Source organism: Sinocyclocheilus rhinocerous, unplaced genomic scaffold (genome assembly GCF_001515625.1).
Source record: "Sinocyclocheilus rhinocerous isolate Xijiao unplaced genomic scaffold, SAMN03320098_v1.1 scaffold623, whole genome shotgun sequence".
In the NCBI taxonomy this organism is placed as follows: Eukaryota; Metazoa; Chordata; class Actinopteri; order Cypriniformes; family Cyprinidae; genus Sinocyclocheilus; species Sinocyclocheilus rhinocerous.
The window spans coordinates 967,574-986,393 of NW_015644631.1; the positions used below are offsets into that span (position 1 = coordinate 967,574).

The 18,820-nt window shown below is 33.8% G+C and overlaps 1 protein-coding gene across 1 annotated transcript; it reads right to left on the reverse strand.

Moving 5' to 3' along the window:
- Positions 1-1,597: 1,597 nt before the first annotated feature.
- On the reverse strand, positions 1,598-16,330 carry LOC107758652 (neuropeptide Y receptor type 6-like). The gene is made up of 2 exons (XM_016576446.1): positions 16,022-16,330; positions 1,598-3,780 (listed from the first exon to the last, which is right to left on the reverse strand). The coding sequence occupies exon 2, from the start codon at positions 3,662-3,664 to the stop codon at positions 2,528-2,530; it is 1,137 nt and encodes a 378-aa protein (XP_016431932.1). The 5' UTR covers positions 3,665-3,780; positions 16,022-16,330; the 3' UTR covers positions 1,598-2,527.
- Between the last annotated feature and the right edge of the window lie 2,490 nt (positions 16,331-18,820).

Below are 18,820 nucleotides of genomic sequence, written 5' to 3' on the forward strand. Positions count from 1 at the left end.
TTCGATTAGAGCAGCGCAGATAACCCACGGCAAACCCTCTGGACAAACGATGATTATCCGTTTTCTATAATCTTAAAGCTCTCCTTTGCTGGTGCGTCCCCTGAGGCTTTGGCCTACACATAAATGTACCGAACCAATGGAGGATTGTCTTCAAACACTTCACTTTCAGATATTGTTGGAGACGTGCTGGAAATCAATGGCAATTTAAAATAAGTGCATCTTATCAAGAATGAGAAAACAAGGTTAGGTAAAGAGCTTTTATCTGTGTGCCACATGTTTCATCTCCTCTAATAAGAAAACCGCGGCAGCAGTGAAAAGAAATGGGACGCGTGAGACAACAAATCAAGCGACCTGAGAGTAGTAACACCTCTGAACAGAACTCCTTGACCTGGACTCCGTTCACGGAAGAATGGATGTGATTTCAGCACCTGGGATGTCATGTCACGGACAGCACACTGAAGAGCGGCATGATCTGGCATAATGAAACCGCTCTCTGTGACAAAATGCAAGATGTCCTTTTGACCAATGAACTTCCATGACCTTTATATATTTTTTCCAGTTGTTTATGATTATAATGGTTTTAAAAAATTATTTTGCATGACACAATCTTTCAAGATATAAAAAATAAAAATAAAATCTAAACATTTTTAATAATATATTTTTTAAATAAAGCAAAATTTTTTGCTTAAAGAAAATGTGTTCATTTATATAATAATATAAAAAAATATAGTTTAGGTATTTAAAAATGTTTGTTTTTTTCCCCACTATTTTATAGTAAGACTTACTATACTGAAATAATGAGAATCATCATTGAGATTAATTACCAATGAACATCCATGACATTTAAATGTTTTTTTCCCCCAGTTGTTTATGATCATGAGGGTTTTAAAAAAAATTATTTTGTGTGTTAAGTCACATGAAATATTTTAGGTTTTTAAACATTTTTAGTGTTTTTTACAGTATTACTTAAAAAATAATATATTAATATAATGTGAATTTAGTAAGACTCACTAAGAATAATTACTAAATTGCTAAAAAAAAAAGAAGAAAAAAAACATTAATCTGGATTCAAATCACTTTTAAACATCTCCCATAAAACAAAATAAGTCCCGATGTGAATGTTTATCCCTGAGGAAGACGATTGTTAGTCAATTTTGTAAGACATTCTCATACATTATAGTTATTAGCAAATATACAACTCCCAATGTGTCAAAATTTATATATTTATTTTCATGCTCTTCCCCTGAATTTTAATAATTGCTATGACCTTTATAGAAAAGCATACCTACAGATCAAACAGCGCATGGATCTAGCAACACTTAAATCATGGGTTAATAATGAGGTAATAAAATGCATACCATGAATGCAAAGCACAAGCACAAAACCACAATTTTAATATTCACCTCAGGGATGCTGTAAAACATCTTCACTCTTGTATCTGTTAATTGCTATTGCAGGATGCAAATTGCCTAAAACTGAATAAACTGACTAGTACCTTGATGGGCATCAAAAAGATGATGCCTCAGGAAGAATGTTACCTACATTTAGTGGCTCATGCATCAGTAATACAAGCACATCTGCTGTATATGCAAATTATTTCATCTTCAGTAATGAGCGGAAAAGCATGCAACGTAATTACCAACAACAGCACTGAACAGAGAGTGAAGACGAACAAGAAAAACAGTTACTGGCATTACATGGATGTCATGTTTCCAAATTTATTTGCGCTTTCAGAACTACCATTAATAAGGCAACAAGAACGTCAACACCAAACACCTTTGTTAGAAACTGAACTTCAATCATCAAGAAAATATTTAATACCAAACTGGCATTGGGACAGTCATGTCTCTATTGTAGCAGAAGATGGATGTGTTGTTAAGCTAACACCAATGCTCAATATGTTTCGCAATATTACAGAGGCACAATTCAAAGTTAAAATGCAGCACAAGCTGTCTCACCAAAGCAACACAATAAATAGTAATAGCTACAATTCATTAAACAACAACACAAACAACAACAACAAAACCAGACATGAACAGAAGAAATACTTTGGTGAGGGCACCGATTCCCTGCTACAGTGATTTTAATGAATAACTGAAAGAATTGTACATGAAAAGTACTTTCATTATAACAACAACTTGCTGTTTGATGTGAAATGTCTGGTGTGCAATGAACGCTAAAACAATCAAGCCTCATAAATCAGTCCTTCCTTTCCTAACATAACAGCCTGAAAGTGTCATCAGAGGAATAATCACATTCTTGATGGAATATTTTTCCCGTACAAGTCGTACACGGAGACAGGAATGACGCCCTGACTACCCTAGCTGTCATTAGCAAAAAAAAAAATCACACCATGTTCCAGACCTGGACCCCGGAAAACACGGCAACAGTGGGTTGAGGTTGTTTTTAGATCTCTTGGGTATGAACTGATGCAGAAACCCACATAGAGATTCCACGTCTCCATGGAAACAGTGCCAGCTCATCCTCAACCCCTCCCCTCATTCTTCCCTCCGTTCCTGCCGTCTCTTTAGCAGTGAGCACACTGTTCCGTTCTCATCAGAGAGCCGCGCTGCATGGACGACACCTTGGTGACATCAGTGGTCACCGTCGAAAGTGGGAAGCTCTCGTAGGTCTCTGGAACGCCCCAGCCGCAATGGCAGCGTTGAAGCATCACCTTCAGCTCCTTCTGGAAGTTGGTGTTGAGGAAGCCATACACCACCGGGTTCACGCAGGTAGACGCCATTGCCGTGAGGTGGCAGGCTGAGAAGATGACGTCGTGCTGGCAAGAAGGAAGCACCTGGTGGTACCAGTCAAAGATGGTGTTGAAGACGTTGAGCGGGAGCCAGCAGAGAGCAAAAGCGACCACGATTATAACCAACATGGCGTTGACGCGCTGAGCGCCCCGCGCCTTCCTCTGCCGGGCCTCGGTGGCTTGCTCCACCATGTCTTTCCGTCGGCGTAAACGCAGGAATATGCGCAAGTAGCAGAGTAGAATGAGAAGCAGGGGTAGGCAGTATTGGAAAAGCAGAAGCGAGGTGGTATACGCCAAACGGTTGCGTTCGGACGGCCAGAGCTCCATGCAAATCAAGTGGTCGCTGAACGGGTTGAATGGTAGGCTGAGGTTCTGGAACGGGGCGTTAGTGAGGATGTTAAAGGACAGGAAGGGTAGGGAAATTAAGCAGGCCACCATCCAGGTGACCGCCACGGCCAGGTAGGAATGGCCTGCAGCGGGCGTCCAGCCGGTGGGGTGGATGATGAGTTGATGCCTCTCCAATGCGATGAGGACCAGCGAGAAGATGGAGACCGTGATGGACATGCACTGCACGAACGGCGTGACCTTGCACAGCGTCTCACCCAGGATCCAGCGATCCATGAGCGTGTAGATGACCGTCACGGGGAGGCACACCACGCACATGAGGATGTCGGAGCAAGAGAGGTTGGCGATGAGGATGTTGGTGACATTCCTCATCTCCTTCTGTCTGGATATGATGAAGACCAGACAAGTGTTGCCCACCAATCCCACCGCAATAACGGTGCTGTAGGCCACAATCAGAAGGGTCGTGCCACTCACAGAGGGAGGGCAGACGTTGGACTCTGCCCATGTTCTCTGGCCCAACCCAGCTGAGGTGTTGCTGATGTTGTCCGAGTTTGGAGAGGCCTCCATAAGTCCCAAAGTTGTTTGAGGAGCAGCTAGGCGTTCACAAAACTGTTAAACAGCAGATGAAAGATGACTCATTGTTTAGGTCCTTCCATTTATTTGCAGACAGCCAGTTGGCTGACCTGGAGGAAAAGGAGCACATAAAGACTGTTAGCTGGCATTAAAAATTGACAAAATGTAACTTTGCAAGTGAGTCTCTGGGAAAGGTTAAGCCCCCTTAATCCAACAGATGTTTGTGGACTTGAAATCTGACCATAAACATCTTGTTTAAGGAGAAAACATTGCAAATCTCTCAAGTATTTTCAGCTGATTTAATGATTATTTAATGAATTAGCTAACGTGTATCCACCAAAACACACGATTCATTCTGCTCTAATAACGGCAAGAACTCAACTAATACTCTTTGCAAAAAACTCCCTCGGGATGTTGACAGGTCATCCTGTCTGTTAAGCTGACAGATGGAGGTCTCTCTCAGTAGAATTCTCTCTTTATCCCTTTTATCTCAGAGTTCTCTTTTATTTGCCCTAATATGGCTTTTATGTGATAAAAGCAATAAAAATAATCATATCTCAAACTACAGATTTAAAAGATGTTGACGTATTAGCACATTTTTACACAGTATTTACTTGACAGGTTTACCTTGTCAACCTCAGTCAGTCTGAAGGGAATAGAGAATCTTATTCAGTAAAATACTAGAACTGAATGATCATGTAATAATGTTCAGTTCCGTTAAACAGTTTCGTTTTAATAAATGGTACTGTACTTTACAATAGTGTTACCAAGAACGGTATTATTTTTGTTAAGTACTGTTTGTTTGTATAGTATGGAAACATACTCAAAACATACAAAACAAATGCAATTGTTAAGTGAAATTTAAACAGATTTGTTAAACTCCTAACTATTTCCTATATACTTTAGTAAGCAGTGCATCTAACTTGACTTCACTTGACTCCTGTAATGCATACAGATTGGCAAAAGCATCAAATATTTTACTCCCGCAGTCACTTTGGATAATTTATTCCTTGCGCCGACCACTCTGAGTTTCTGGATTGAGTAAGTGTTGTAATTAAGCCACTGCTAATATACTCTCTCTCCTCCAAACCAACTGTCAGGAGTTTCACACCAGCTTATTACGTCATTCATCTCACATGGAGTGGGAAGCTGATTCAGGGAATGCCTTACTGAGAGTATCTACTCCAAAGTTTCAATCCTTCACAGCTCTAAAGAGCATCATTTATCACACAATCTTTTAAAGAGGACCTCTACAATTAGCATTTTTGCGAATGAAATGAGAATGAAAAAGTGCTTTTTAATGCAGCAAAAGAGTGCTTCCGGTTTTGACTAAAAATTTTGAAGGAAAAAAAAAATAATAAAATAAAATAAGTGGTACTTTGCCATGAAAAAAAAACGTAGCAATACAAGACTAGGGTGCTCTGAGTGGTTGCCAGGGCATTGTTGTGCAGTAGCTAAAATGTTCTGAGTGGTTGTTAGGCCATTGCTAGATGTTTTGGATGGTTTTGTTCTGAGTGGTTGCTATTGTATTGCTAGATCTCTGATAGACTATTTGCGGTAGCTAAAGGGTTTAGAGTGGTTGCTAGGCCAGTGCAGAGCATTCTGAGTGGTTCCTTGGGTGTTGCTATGTGGCTGCTAGACATTTCGAGTGGTTGCCAGTTCATTGCTATGTGGAATTAAAGTGTTCTAAGTGGTTGCCAAGGTGTTGCTATGTAGCAGCTAGATGTTTTGAGTGGTTGCCAGGGCACTGTTAGGCGGTATAAGGGTTTTGAGTGGCTGCTAGGCCAGTGCAGAACATTCTGAGTGGTTCCTTGGGTGTTGCTATGTGGCTGCTAGACGTTTCGAGTGGTTGCCAGTTCATTGCTATGTGGTAATTAAAGTGTTCTAAGTGGTTGCCAAGGTGTTGCTATGTAGCAGCAAGATGTTTTGAGTGGTTGCCAGGGCACTGTTAGGCAGTAGCTAAAGGGTTTTGAGTGGTTTCCAGGACAGTGCAAAACTTTTTGGGGTGCTTCTCAATCAGCTCCCTAGCTCCCGACTTTGTGAATCAGTATATCGTGCACACGAATCCGGTCACCTGTAAGTACCCTCACTGCACATTGGGACAGTGATTACTCATTTTCCGGCGACATGACTACATACAACGTCAATGGACAACATTGTAGAAGGTCATTGCTGGAATTAATCAACAACAGGCAGGACCAATTTCTTTTTTATATTATTTTTATTCTCTTTAAACACATTGTTCTGTTACATGTCCTTACAACATTTCAGCCGAATATTAATTATAAACATTAGATGTGTTCACTACCTGTCTAGCGATGTGTGTTTATGCTGAAATATAGTATAAAAAAAAAAACGGTTTGTCTTTTCAAATCTTTTATCGCGTATCATTATATTTATTGAGCTGGCTCGTATGATTTATGTTTAGCGTTTCAGAAATGTGACTTAATTTCCGTTAAGGGAGCATAGTGAGCATCAATGCTCACTAGTTTTTGCAGTGCATTGTGGGATTTTTCAGGGCGCGAACATTCCAGTGGACTGGAAGGATTTTGCGATTGAGACAGCCCTTAAAATCCGACTCCCTGATCAGTGCCCTGACTACTGAACTAGGGAGCTGATTGAGACGCACCTTGGGTGATTGCCAGAGCATTGTATGTGGTAACTAATGTGTTCTAAGTGGCTGTTAAGGTGTTGCTATGTGGCTGCTAAATGTTTTGAGTGGCTGCCAGTGCATTGTTATGTGATAACTAAAGTGGTCTAAGTGGTTGGTAAGGTGTTGTTATGTGGGTGGGTGTTATGAGTGGTTGCCAAAGCATTGTTATGCAGTAGCTGAAGTGTTCTGAGTGGTTGCTAGGTTGCTGCTAGACATTTTGGGTGGTTGCTAGGCCATTGCTAGATGTTTTGGGTGGTTGCCAGGTGTTTACTAGAGTGTTCTTAGTGGTTGCTGATAGACGATTTGGTTGGTTGCCAGAGTGTTCTGAGAGGTTGCTAGGGTGTTGCTATGTGGCTGCTAGACATTTCGAGTGGTTGCCAGTGCATTGTTATGCGGTTGCTAAAGTGTTTTGGGTGGTTGCTAGGGTGTTTCTAGGTGGTTAGTCTAAAGGATCCACCCCCAAATGTCTATTCTGGTCCCTAAATATGGCTTGGATCTCTTCTTTAATGCAAGATTGGCACTTCCCAATAATGTTTCACATCAGTAAACTAACACAATTCACTATATATTAAATGTTCTGTGCAGTATTTCTCTTTGGAAGTTGTATTTTGATTTGTGTAAGTAGTTCGTGTGTGACACCTTGTGGTGAAAAATATTATTACACTACTAAATAGAACGCAACAGGAAGCACGTTAAACAGTAGAAGAAGATATTGGATGCATTTCCTCGCATCACAAACAAAGACACCCATCGTCTGAGAGACCTTGGAGATTGCTGCTTGAGCTGCAGTCAGCAAAAGAGAGCGGTCGTTTACCTGGACTTGCTTACCTTGACACAGTGCGGGGAGTCAACCCCATCGTAGAAAAACTCCCGTTCAGTCTTCAAGACAAATGGATTACGCAAGGTTCCAAGTACAAAGAAGACCATAACGTATATTTTCCTCCTTTCAGCTTCTTTGTTGAATATGTTTGTAGACAAGCAAAAACTAGAAACGACCCTAGTTTTGCCCTTGCTTCAACTGGCTACTCGAACAACACAAAATCCGACGGAGCTGCCAGGTCAAGTAACAGAACTTCCGTCTTTGTCAAGAAAACAGAAATAATGGCTGCATGATATTTGTAAATCACTTTGTAATTTGTATCATTTATGTTTCTTTAAGTTTTACAGTAAAGTAAAGTGTGCATCACATAAGCACAACGAAGAACGTGTGATGGAGCTTTATTTCTGTTAGCTATCTGTCAACGCATGGTTCAGAACACCATTGCCAGGGCAGAATATTAAATATGCAATATACTGATATGAAATGTATGCAAATGTGACGTTATAACTGGCAAAAAGAATTTGAATGATTTTTCTCTTTAGCTAGATTTATATAACTATTTAAACTGGCTAAACCATTAAAAACTTTTATTAAAAATGCCAAAATAAAATGTGTAGAAGAAGTCACTAATGCAGTAAAGCATTCTAAGATAGAGGTCAGATGTGAGAACATAATATATCTGATATATGATACCTCTGATAGATGTGTCCTTCAGAGGATATAAAGTTTCGTATTACCACAGCACTGACATGCTGAGATATAATGGCATATATCAGAGGCAGCAGTATCAGAGGTTTGTGTATGTGTGTGGAGAGAGTGACTCAAGAATTTAAGGGAGTGTGTGAAATTACATAAGGCAGAACTAAATTAATCATCTAATTTTCATATCACACAGACAAGTCTGAGCGACATGCTTTCATAACCGTACATAGAGATTCGCTACTTGTGCAAATCAAATGCTCATTGTCATTTATAAATAATAATCATTTATAAAGATAAAAAGAACTGAGGAAATGAATAAACCAAAAAGACAAAAACGAAGGCAAATGAGTTACAGTGTTTCCAGCAGACATTTAAATCAAGCTGAGGTCAAAAAGCACATTTTAAGGGAACAGTTCACCCATAAAAATGAAGATTCGTTCATTATTTATTCACCTTCTTGTCATTTCCAAACCCCTGGACTTTCTTTCTCAAACACAAAAGAAGAAATTTGTAGCAGAATGTCCATACAATGAAAGTGAATGGTGACCACCGCTGCTAAACAAGAAGACCTGAAATATAGCATAAAAGTCATATGAACTACTACTATGTTTATATATACTTGGTTTGGAGAGATTGTTTAATCTTTCATACAATTATATACAGTATATGCATTTCTTCTTCAAAAATTGTACTGGCTATACTTTTACAAAATAAGCATTTTTTACTGCCTATTTGTCAACTACCCCTATATATACTGTATATTTACTGTATATATATATATATATATATATATATATATATATATATATATATATATATATATATATATATATATATATATATATATATATATATATATATATATATATATATATATATATATATATATATATATATATATATATATATATATATATATATATATATATATATATATATATATATATATATATATATATATATATATATATATATATATATATATATATATATATATATATATATATATATATATATATATATATATATATATATATATATATATATATATATATATATATATATATATATATATATATATATATATATATATATATATATATATATATATATATATATATATATATATATATATATATATATATATATATATATATATATATATATATATATATATATATATATATATATATATATATATATATATATATATATATATATATATATATATATATATATATATATATATATATATATATATATATATATATATATATATATATATATATATATATATATATATATATATATATATATATATATATATATATATATATATATATATATATATATATATATATATATATATATATATATATATATATATATATATATATATATATATATATATATATATATATATATATATATATATATATATATATATATATATATATATATATATATATATATATATATATATATATATATATATATATATATATATATATATATATATATATATATATATATATATATATATATATATATATATATATATATATATATATATATATATATATATATATATATATATATATATATATATATATATATATATATATATATATATATATATATATATATATATATATATATATATATATATATATATATATATATATATATATATATATATATATATATATATATATATATATATATATATATATATATATATATATATATATATATATATATATATATATATATATATATATATATATATATATATATATATATATATATATATATATATATATATATATATATATATATATATATATATATATATATATATATATATATATATATATATATATATATATATATATATATATATATATATATATATATATATATATATATATATATATATATATATATATATATATATATATATATATATATATATATATATATATATATATATATATATATATATATATATATATATATATATATATATATATATATATATATATATATATATATATATATATATATATATATATATATATATATATATATATATATATATATATATATATATATATATATATATATATATATATATATATATATATATATATATATATATATATATATATATATATATATATATATATATATATATATATATATATATATATATATATATATATATATATATATATATATATATATATATATATATATATATATATATATATATATATATATATATATATATATATATATATATATATATATATATATATATATATATATATATATATATATATATATATATATATATATATATATATATATATATATATATATATATATATATATATATATATATATATATATATATATATATATATATATATATATATATATATATATATATATATATATATATATATATATATATATATATATATATATATATATATATATATATATATATATATATATATATATATATATATATATATATATATATATATATATATATATATATATATATATATATATATATATATATATATATATATATATATATATATATATATATATATATATATATATATATATATATATATATATATATATATATATATATATATATATATATATATATATATATATATATATATATATATATATATATATATATATATATATATATATATATATATATATATATATATATATATATATATATATATATATATATATATATATATATATATATATATATATATATATATATATATATATATATATATATATATATATATATATATATATATATATATATATATATATATATATATATATATATATATATATATATATATATATATATATATATATATATATATATATATATATATATATATATATATATATATATATATATATATATATATATATATATATATATATATATATATATTTGCATGAAAGATTACACAATCTCTCCAAGCCAAGTGAAAAAAAAAAAAGCCAAAATGTACTGTCCCTTTAACATGAAAGCTTATATAAAACTCTTCTCACAGAAAGCCAAAAAATAAAGCAAAAAATACGCAACCGGACATTTAGCATTATTTGTGAGCTGCTGACTAAGTCTACAAGGTCAGATCCAATTGAGTAGGTCAGAAAACAAAAGAGTGAATTGTGCCAAAGTGCTTTCTTCTTCCATTAACCTTGAAGAGTTCGACTCTTTTGACAGAAGCTCTAGTAGCTCATTAGCTTGTTCCTCATGATTTGGATCCTGTCATTCTCACTGTAGCTGTAAGTTTCTTGTCAGGCATCAAGTATTACTGAGAGAAGAATCTTGCCTCTCCAGGGGAATATTAATGTTTTTCGGCAACCTTTTTATTGGTACCTTATTGTGCTTGCAGACATTAAAATGCTATTTGACTCATATTAGCGGCTGTGAGTCACTTGGGTAATTGACAGCTTTATAATGACCTTGAGATATGCCAGGCTTATCACAACCTCTGATTAAACAGACTCTTGATGGTACTGTTGAGTCAACAACTAATAACATGAGCGATCAAACCTAATCAAAGCATTCCTTCGGTCTTAAGATGACTGTTGTCTTGAAGTGTTTAATTTTTTCTCTTTTAAAATACTTACTCCAATCTAATCTTAAAGGAATAGCTCACCAAAAAAAAAAAAAATCTGTCATCATTTGATGATTTTTCGTACAATGTTTTTTTTTTTTCATACAATGTCAGTGGTATTCAATGACTTTGAAAATATCTTCTTTTGTGTTTCACAGAAGAAAAACACTCAGGTTTGGAATGACAAGAGTGACAACTACTGTATACGCTGTAAAAATGATTTTTCTAAATGTTTTACAAGAAGATACTGTTTCAGTCTTCATATTTCATGTTTAATCCAATGTGTTACTTGCTGTTTCTTTGTAATTATTTGTGAAATTTACTAACAACTTCTGAGTGAAAACTTTCAGTGTATAAGTGATGATTCATAGGGTGATTTTCTCAAATAGCGTATAAAAACATAAATTTTTTTTTTCTAAACATCTCGATCAGCCCAAAACACCTACACTGTGCCATGCTCTCCTAAATTGTCTGACAGTTTGTTCAATTTTCGCCTGAACGATGCTAATACGAATGATGAAATCCCAGATTTACACTCAAGGAGAACTCTGGTCTCTATCTAGACCAGGGGTCACCAAACTCGGTCCTGGAGGGCCGATGTCCTGTAGAGTTTTGCTCCAACTTGCCTCAACACACCTGCCTGGAAGTTTCTAGTATGCCTAGTAAGACCTTGATTAGCTGGTTCAGGTGTGTTTGATTAGGGTTGGAGCTAAACTCTGCAGGACAACGGCCCTCTAGGACCGAGTTTGGGCACCCCTGATCTAGACCATCTAAAAATCTAATATTTTCCACTATAATCTTTATAAAAAAATAGATCTACTGTTGCTGTCAGGGATGGAATCACATTTTGATTGAGTAGTGTATCCCTGAGCTATTCTGATAACCATACAAACACATTTCCACTGATGATGCTCTTTACACAGACAGCAATTACAGATTCAACAACCTTGGATAGGTGGAAATCATCTCTCTTTCTTTGGAATTAGCTCTCTCGACCTTCGGCAAAAGGACAATGACATGCCGCAAATGGCAGTTAAAAAAACAGTGTTATGGATGTAGGTTCATGGCCGGAGAAGCCCTCAGCATCTCTGATTGAAGAGGAACAGCGTGGCTCTCGGCTGTAGTGGATTTACATCAGTTCTGAGGAACACTGCTGAGTTTCCATAAATATGAGTCTCCCTATAGGATGGTGGAAGGGCAGTTCACTACATAGGTTGCACACTGAAGGTAATAGCCCTGTTGAAATACCTCAAAGTGGCCCGAGGCAATGTGTTTCAAATCCATCTGGGCAGGCCAACTATACAGAGACAAGTCAATTTATCAGAAAATCATGGTTGTAGAATAGCTGCTCTACGGCTCCAGAGTAGGCTATTATGAGGGAGGACGTGAAAATAGCAGGAAAGAAAGTATAAAGCTATGCTAGAAAATATTTATATAAAAATTCCTTAAAGGAACATTTCCAGTTCACCAAAAAAAATGAAAATTCTGTCATTTACTCACCCTCAAACCTACTCACTATTCACTTTCATTATATATCCTTAAAATGTGTGCATATATGCATACGAATGGCAGTTTGTGTGTGTGTGTGTGCAAAAACTATCATTCAAAAGTTTTGGGATCAGTAAGATTTTAATAATACTTTTATTCAGAAAGGATGCATTAAATTGATCTAAAGTGACAGCAAAGGCATTTATAATGTTGCAAAAATATTTCAAATAAATTCTGTTCTTTTAAAATTTATATTCATCAAATAATCCTCAAAAAAATGTATCACTGTGTTTCCACAAAAATATTGAGCAGCACGGCAGTTTTCATCTTTGATAAGAAATGTTGTTATGAATTAATCAGCATTTTAGAATAATTTCTGAAGGATCATGTGACACTGAAGACTGGAGTAATGATGCTGAAAATTCAGCTTTGCATCACAGGAATAAATTACATTTTAAAATCTATTCAAATAGAAAACTACAAATGTTTCACAATATCATGTTTTTTATTGTATTATTCTTCAAATAAATGCAGCCTTAATGAGCATAAGAGACTTACTTCAAAAACATTAAAAAAAAAAAAAAACCTGTACCCACCCCACACTTTTGAATGGTAGCGTGTATATGGTCACCATATCTATTTATATATACAGTATTCCATTACATATTGAAAAGAAAAGCATCACACATTCATTCCACAAATAAAAGCAAATAATACAGTTTTGAAATGACATGAGAGTGACTAATTGATGACTGAATCTTCATTTTTGACTGAAACTTTTAATTTTAAGATGCATTTTAGCTGTGTATCTTTCACCAAAGCGAAGACTAAAAATTTGTGACAAGCTTTTCGGAGCATTGTTAAAATGTCAGATATTGAGCCACGGGGAATGTGGTAAAAACTAAGGCCCCCCACCATCTCAAAATTCAGCCCATCCTCTGTCTAACTGCCATGGGGTGTCCTTTAAAGAATCTCACGGTGTCACCTCGCTCCTTAGGAGACGGGTGTTCAAAATGCACCGGGGGACGGCTTAAGCATAACACAAGTGTCACAAAAAAACAGTGCTTTCTAGACACGTCATCTTCATCCGACTGATGAAGTTTGACAATCCATCAAAATGTGTTACATCCATCCAGTGACCTTTGATGTTTTCATCAGCACCTTTTTAGTTTGGGAAGCTTCCCCTCACAGGCTAATGCGGTTTCACATCAGACAGACATATGATCTCTGCCCATTGAGAACACCCTCAACACAGCACACGTAAAGACTTCTTTTCACCTTGAACCTCCTCACCCTCTGCTGGAAAATATGAAAGGTACATGAACAATCAATGATCTACAGAAAGGTCTATAGAAATACACCTTATAATGTATATTGCAATGGTTCTCAAATGGTTTTGCTGCAAGATGGAGATTTCACATCGAACACCAAGAACGAACCCAACCTAAAATCACTTATTATGACACTGATGTACTGTAATATGGTCTACAAGATTTTACATTGGACATCAAGTATGAACCGACCCAAAATCACTTCTTATGCCACATGTAATGTAGTCTACAGTATATTTTTCAGTTTTGTTCCATTTCTTATTATGCAAACCCAGTTTGACTAACTTCATTAAAATGACACATAAATTAGAGCCTTTGGCGTCAAGAGCAAAAGATATTCAAGGCATTTCTTCTCCCTTTTAAAGGTTGACATGGCCATATTTTGCTACCTCAATTTTATAGTTAGATGCATTTTTTTTTCCACTGATGTGCGACCCATGTATATCAATCCACCATCCAACATGCTATGACCATCTGTTGCTATTGTGCACATTTTTATTTCAAAATAGGTTATAATAATTTTCTGCCATTACCATTCTTCCACCTTGTGCATGAAATCTTCTATGAAATGCAGCTCAATACTACGTATTGCTCATATAACATGTAAGATCACAACAGAACAATCCCTATGGTCAAGTAAAAAACCCTTGAACTCAGTACCGAATAATGCAAGGGTTGTTGATGTCTGAAACTAATCTTAGATGACTTATTGCTAGATGACAACTGCACCCCACTATGTCTCGACTGAAGGGTCTGTCTGAATCGAGATACGGTCTCCTGGAAATAAGTAATGGTCTATTTTAAGAGAAAAGGAAACCATAATCACCATTACCTTGAGATCCTTTCACACCTGTCAATCAAACCGCCGGGAGGGAGAAACCGTAATAAACGCTCCACAAGGGCAGACATCATTCTTAGTCTATATAAAGTGCAATAACATACTTCTCACCCTCACATTATCCTTAATCTTGTCTCTCAAGCTGCACAACCAAACAATCCTCGTGTCTTGTCTTGACAAGAAGCACACATTATCTTTTGAGATTATAGAATTTCAATGCACGCTGACAAGTACATGAGAGGTATTACATTTTAAATCCCACTTGTGGAAATCTCGAGTGCATTTTCTGATTATTCTTTCCCAGAATTACTTTTTGCTCCAATTGTTTCCTCATCACATTCAGCTGTCAACTAGATCATTCTATAAAGTCTCAAATTCCAACTTGGTGGAAAAGGTGAAAACACTCTGACCTCCTTTCAGTTATAATTTCCATCAACAGATATCAACATTTCCCATAAAGCACCATGAATTGACTTTATGCTCAGATGCTAGATTGTTGGACATTCTTAATGACTTTTCTAATAAGCAGAAGTTTCTTTAAAATACCTTAAGGATAATTCAGCTTTTCTGATAAATTTGTGTGTGTGTGGGTGTGTGGGGGTTAGCTAAAAGTCCAAAACCACACATTTCATATCACATACCACGATTCAGATTATGAAAATCAGTTGCATAACTACTCAACACAGAAATGTGAGGAATCCTTGAAATTCCCTTAGACGTTTTTAAACTGTGTTCACTTCACAAATCTGCTCAAATGTTGACACAACATACATAAAACACCGTTTATGTTATTTCTAAACCTCTACATCACATTTTCACCATATACAAAGCGATCTTACCAGTAAAGCTGTGTTTTCTCCAGCGTTGGTGCCGACAGTGCGGTGGAGAGCCCGAACTCGACTAACGACGGAGGAGGAGGATGCTGAAACCCTGTCCCTGTTCCAGCATCAGCATCAGCAGCTGTCTGATTCTCTGGACGGGACTTCAGGCGTACAGATGGGCAGAAAGTGTCGAGATGAAATGCTGGGAAACTTTGCGTGGATGGGAATATTGGTGTCATCCTCCCCCACGCGCGCAGATTTCACGGGCACCTCTGGCTCATCACTCGATTGGTTGTTGTTGTTGTTTGGATCTCTCTCTCTCAGCAAACGGGCTTGATAGCGCTGCATGCTAAAAAGAAAGGTTAATTAATAAGATTGTCAATTAAGGCTAATTGATAAGTCACTGCTGTAATGCGACTGTGTTCTTATTAATTATTGATTAAAAGTAAGTGCCTCGTCATTTAGATTTTGAAATTTACAAGGATGTAATAATAAATGATGTGAATTAGGAGTAAAAAGGATAGCCTACATAACGACTCTCATAATAAACATTGCTTAGAAATCCAATCTTTGCGTCCACACGTTGGTTTCACGTGTTTGGAAAAATAAATAAATACAAATAATTTATATTAGTGACGCTAAAAAAAACGTAAGTGGTGTAGCCTAACTATCTACTTTTGTGAACGTCGAATATAGGCGTGATTATGCAGCTTTCCAAAAAAAAAAAAAGAGCGTTCGAAGGTTTTTTTTTCTTCTTCATTACAACATCATGAATATTAATACTCAGGGTTAATCCGGTTGGCCCGAACAAAACGCTATGCGTCATTTGTTTTTGGATTTTCTTACCATGACACAGTGTTGGGTACGCCCAGCTGGCTTTGATTTCACAGACGTTTTCAGTAAAATTGTTGTAAAAAAAAAAGAAAAAAAAGAACTTCTTACTCCTACATTTATTTTTACCCAATCATTTCTCAATTTTAATGCTTTTTAGTATATTTATTTATTTTTGTAACAATCAATGGGCAAACAAAAAAAAGCTATGATTTTAATTCAGTAAATAAAATTAAATAAAATAAATGTCATAGTAGATGAAGATTCATAGTCATGTTTGTATGAATTGCATTTTAATGTACTTTTAAATGACAATGACAGATACAGAAAAAAAAATCACAAGGACCCAATTAATAAAAAGCAAAGTCATAAAATATAGCCTACATATTCATGTCTTGTCAAATTGTATGAAATGTCACGTCAGCTATTTAAAATAAACATTGTGATAAAAAATTTTTTTTAATGAAAATTAAATGGATTTATTTAATTAACTTTACTACATTAAACAGTCGTTTTAAGATCAGGTTAAAAAAACATACATATACATATTTTGTACATATACATAGGATTATAGATTGAAACAGATATTGTTTTTCTCCAACTAGACATTTTTTCAAAGAAACATTATTTAAGCGTATTTTACAGTTATGCGTAAACTCAAATTCCAGTTCCCCTTCAAGGTAACTCGCACTGCATCCTCTAGTGGACACTATATGGGGAATGCCATCAGTATGACAGTGTCTGAAGCACGTGTGAAAAAAACTCCAAATCCGTCATTAGTGGCATGCCCAGAAGTATAAGAGGGCGCCTGTAATACACGTCATTAACTTCTTTTGTCTTCAGGAGCCGTTTGTTTGTGTACGTGTAGGAAACACTCTGCAAAACATTTCAGGTAGTGCATGCCTCCGTTTGAGGACATGCATGATTGATGCATTTTGTGCATGAGTGTATCTAGTGTCTGTACGGAGCGCATTCGGCTCTAACTTGGTTGAATGGGAAGTCCCTCCTTAATATTAGAGTTGGTTGGGTTCCACATTTCACCCAAGTTATTTTAGCTGTCCGGGCGTCATTGGCAGGGCCGTTTTAACCATTGGGCTAGGCGGGGCTGAAGCCCCGAACAAGTATTAACTTAGACATTATTTTTTAAAAAAAACATTATTTTAGCTGAAGTATTTGTATAAACACCTTGTGCCTTTTACCCCATGCTGGTGAGCCTTTTACCCCGTGTGTGGGGTAAAAGGCCCCTCTTGCCACCTCATACTTTTATACGATTTTTAAACAAAATAAACAACTTGAATGATTTATTTTCACACAAAATCTGTTGATCCTTTAATGTTCATTGCAACGTATATATTTTTTCTGCAATTATACATTTTAGGCGCAGTGAATGGCACATTTTTTCTTAAGGTGGGCCTGGGGGGGCCCTGCAGTAAGTCATAGCCCCGGGGCCCAGTGCGGTCTTAATGCGACCCTGGTCATTGGCATGCCCCCCTTTTTAAATTTGTGTATGTTTGCCACTATTTTTGGTGCTCTCTAACCTGGGGGCTGTTTCATAAAAGACGCTAAGAAAAGCGGGGATTAAAGTCCAAACCCTGACTTGAAATAACCTAACAAATCAATCAGAACTAAAGCAGTTTCATAAACGACCATTTAAGTTCACACAATCTCACTAATTCGATCCAGGTTCAATGAGTAATTGATAATTTGATGTGCACGCTTATTCTTAAGCAGCCCTTAATGTCGATCATGGATCAAATCGATCCACCATGGCAAACAGCGAATATTTGTGCCGTTTAATGCATTTGAGACATTGTGTTTTCCTCAGTGCATAACTGACACGTCACAGGTATATTTTTCATCTGTAAATGTTAGAAAGTCATGCAAATATATGCATTTTGCTATCAGGAGTGGGCGAGGCTTACATGAGTGAACGAGCGCAGCTGCGCGCATGCGCGCTAAACAGATGGAACACAATAGAATAACTGC